Raw genomic sequence first — 3625 nt, 5'->3', positions numbered from 1 at the left:
GTGCCCAAGATCCCGAGAGGAGAATGGAGAAGGGATTGCGGCGTGGCCATCCCCCCAGAGGGTGATTTCTCACTTTCTGTCTCTCTGTCTCTGTCTGTCTGGTGAGCACACGCACCTTATAGCAAAAACCTCTAAAAAAAAAAAAAAACCTAATAAATAAGATTAAATAAATTTTAAATCCTTTGGAAAGGCACAAGTGGGAAGAACTCTAGTATTTAGAGGCAGGTGCACCTGCAGGTATATCCACACCCCGTCACTCAGCTGTTCACATGCAAGGCCATGTCCTCTTGCACAGATTCTATGCAGCACCTAGAAAGCACCCTGTCAATGAACAATCACTTCTTTCCTGGCCTGCCCCAGACAGTACTTTTTACATTCAACCTGCCTTAGAATTTAAAAATAAAATGGGCAGAAAAGTCATCTAGCCCTCAAACATAACTATGAAGAATGTGGACAAGAAACAAAACAGGCCTGCAATGAGAGAATATGCAATTTATTAGATACTGAATACAAATATTTAAAGAGAGACCCAGAGAGCTCACTTCATCCCTCCAGCTGCCCCTAGGCCTTCCCTACCCCAATATAAACATCATTTTGCATACGTTATGGCTAGCAAAGACTAAAAAGATACGAAGCTTTCAAAGATGGCAGACAATGAGCTCCATCCAGGTCAGACGAAACTGTTCTTGGAGGAATCCACTGTTCGGACAGTCACAGACCAGTTCAACGCCTCAGGTTTCTGGACCATAGACTTACAGCAGGAGCTCCCTGAGCATGTGACTGGCTAGAGCCACTGACCAGGAAGCAGATAGCCTACTCCTTCTGCGTGTCTGCCAGCATCTTCTCTATGATGTCCTGCTTCTGCTCCTCCAGCACCTGGCTGAAGCGATGCATGGCTAGAGGGTCCAAAGAGGGACAGAAATTGGGCTTAGTGGGTGTGCAGGTGAGGCCCAGACACGCCCACGTCATGGTAGACCACCAGAGGCCCTTGTTCAAGGAAGCTGAATTTCAGCCCCCTCTTTGAGATGGATTTCCAAGTCGACCTGAGTCCATGTCCGATGTCTCTTTTTGAATGCTGCTGTCATAGGATGCCTTCCAGACCCCCTCAATGTCTCAGATCAAATCCCGTACCCTGGCCTATCACTTTGACCTCACTGAGATTTCTTTCTGCCTCTAGTGTCTCTTCACTCAGACTGTGTTTCACGCCAACCCCCAAAATATTTCTTCAACATACACCCAAAATTATTTCCTCAACATAAATCTTCATGGGAATCAGAGATTCACTGAAGTCCCAGGAGGTAGAAGGACGTCTGCCTGTGGGATGCCATAAGTAGCTGGTAAATGAAGGCCATGTTCTCTGACCTTCGGAGGAGAAGGTAGATCCTGCAGTATCACGTAGCAGACCTCCGTGACTACCTACCTGTATGTGTCACTTACTTCCTGGCCAACCCACAAGGGCAGAGTAGAACTCGTTATCTTATGGTCCCAACGCCTCACTAAATGGCAGGGACAGGACAATTACCCAGAAGATGGAAAGAATGAATGAACAGATGCTTCAAGGGCCTACAGTCCCTGTTTACAAAGGAGCTTAATTAAAGAGAAAAACGGAGGGGCGGTCTCATGGCCTAAGTGGGTAAGGAATCTGGACCCCACATGGCTGACCTAGGTGAATCCTAGCCCAGTAGCTTGAAAAACATGCCAAGTGCGTTTGCAAGCATGCCCCAAATCCTGACGCAAAGGAGAAGGGGTTGCGGTATGACCAGGCCCCATTGAAACTATTTCTTTCTCTCTCTGATGAACACAATATGCACCCTCTGGCTTATAAAAAGAAAAGACAAAAAAGAAATAGAAATAGATGGAATAGAAGGGCTGGAGCTATAGGCGGGGAAAAAATTTTAAAAAAAGGGAGGAAGGAGAAGAAACCGCAGGTACTGGGTTACAGAGGAGATGATGAGGCCCTTCTAAAGGATGCCAGGCCTGGGAGATTACTACCACTTGCCTGGTTTTAGCCGGACGATCTTATCTGCAAAGACCAGGCGGAACCAGCCAGGCTCCTTACACAGGTAGGTTTTGCCACTGGACAGCATCAGCTTGTGGTCCAGGAAGCGGCGATGGAGGCGCAGCTCTTCTTCAAATGTGCAGGGTTCCAGGTACTAGGGAGGACAGCGGAGTGGAGCTGAGCCCGGGTCCCATCAGGCAGGTCTGCCCAAGAACACCTCTTTCCATTCCCAGAGCTCACCTCTTTCAAGCTGATCCAGATATAGAGGCCGGAACCACGGCTGAGAAAAGGAATCTGTAATGCTTTCAGCTCCTTAGTGACATATCTGTGAGCTTCCTGGAGCCGGGAGCGGTTAGTGGGCAGGTACACTCCGTTGATCCATTCTGGATGGGCGAAGGAAGAGAGCTGGCACAGATTTCTCGCCAGTGATCTGCCAGAGCGTTCCTTCCCAAATGCTTCCTACCTGGGCTTCACCCAAGCAATTTTTTCTTAATTTGCCAGAGCATGCATGCACTCGTAGTGGGGAGGAGAGAAAGCCCCCCCCAGAGTGATTTTCCATTTTCCTCTCAGGATTTTTTTGAGCACACATGTACACATACCCAACATGTTTTCAAGCAGCCAGGTCTGGGACTGGAACCTTGCAGTCATATGGGATCCAGCCCTTTTCACCACCACGCCACTGCTGGCCTCATACAAGAGTTTTCTATCCAGGACTAGCTCTGTTATATTTGAGCTGATGGCATTCAGACCCAGCACCCTCCTCTTATCTATGGCTGTGGAGATACTGGTCTTCTCAAGGGTACAGTAGGGACGGCCCTTGGAGTTTAGCCCTGAGGCAAGGAGTCAGGGTACCCACTGAAAGGGATCAATAGAGCTGTTGTCAACTTGCAGCTCCTCTCACCTGCTGCTTTTCGATCTTACACAGTAGACTTGGAGGAACCTACATATGCCTAAGGATGCTCTTAGCCCAACTGTTACCAGCATTGGCAGCACAAAACAAAACAAAACAAAAACAAACACACACACACTCGGGGAGCTTTTAGGAGCCCAAATGCCCAGGTTATCCCCCTAGAAAATCTGAATCAGAATCTCTGAGGATGGACCCACTCTTCGGTGTTAAAACTCTCCAGGCAATTCCCATGTGCATCCAAGGTCGAGAACCAGTGTTCAAGGGGCTGGGGGCCGGATTCTAAAGAGCAAAGGACCTGTACCACATACACAGGCATCCGGCAGACTTCTCCCACCTGCCTCTTTCCCCACCCAAAGTGCGAAGGCAAGTAGTTTTCTAAACCAGCCAATCTAATGACATTGGTTAATATTGTGGAAATAATGAAATAAAATTCAACCTTTCATGGTATCTGCCTCCTCCGAGACCAGCATTCTCTAGAGACCTAAGTGGGAAGGCAAGTCTAGGTGCCATAGATCTCGCCATACCAACTTGCCCAAATGGCAGCCACCTTGGAAGATGAGATTAAGTTGTAATAGAAGAGTCAAGGGCTTGGTAATCTTTGCCTGAAGCAAGCAGGGCACTGCAGGGAAGGTGGAAATTCCTCTAAAGACTGATTTATGAAGCCCCCTTCAGAGCTTGTAGGCAATGGGCTATCCTCTTTCTTTCTTTCTTTCTTT

At 48.1% G+C, this 3625-nt stretch overlaps 1 protein-coding gene across 1 annotated transcript; it reads right to left on the bottom strand.

Moving 5' to 3' along the window:
* Nucleotides 1–556: 556 nt before the first annotated feature.
* LOC102488877 (putative inactive 1-aminocyclopropane-1-carboxylate synthase-like protein 2) lies at nucleotides 557–2382 on the bottom strand (the record flags this gene model as incomplete). Its single annotated transcript, XM_006157840.1, has 3 exons — nucleotides 557–896; nucleotides 2000–2153; nucleotides 2240–2382. Coding segments are annotated over 3 exons (380 nt in total), but the record flags the coding sequence as incomplete, so codon positions are not given.
* Nucleotides 2383–3625: the final 1243 nt, after the last annotated feature.

The sequence above is a fragment of the Tupaia chinensis genome, unplaced genomic scaffold, assembly GCF_000334495.1.
Source record: "Tupaia chinensis unplaced genomic scaffold, TupChi_1.0 Scaffold000561_1, whole genome shotgun sequence".
In the NCBI taxonomy this organism is placed as follows: Eukaryota; Metazoa; Chordata; class Mammalia; order Scandentia; family Tupaiidae; genus Tupaia; species Tupaia belangeri.
The sequence above is the reverse complement of the archived record's forward strand: the minus strand, read 5'-3'. Positions and strand labels throughout refer to the sequence as shown.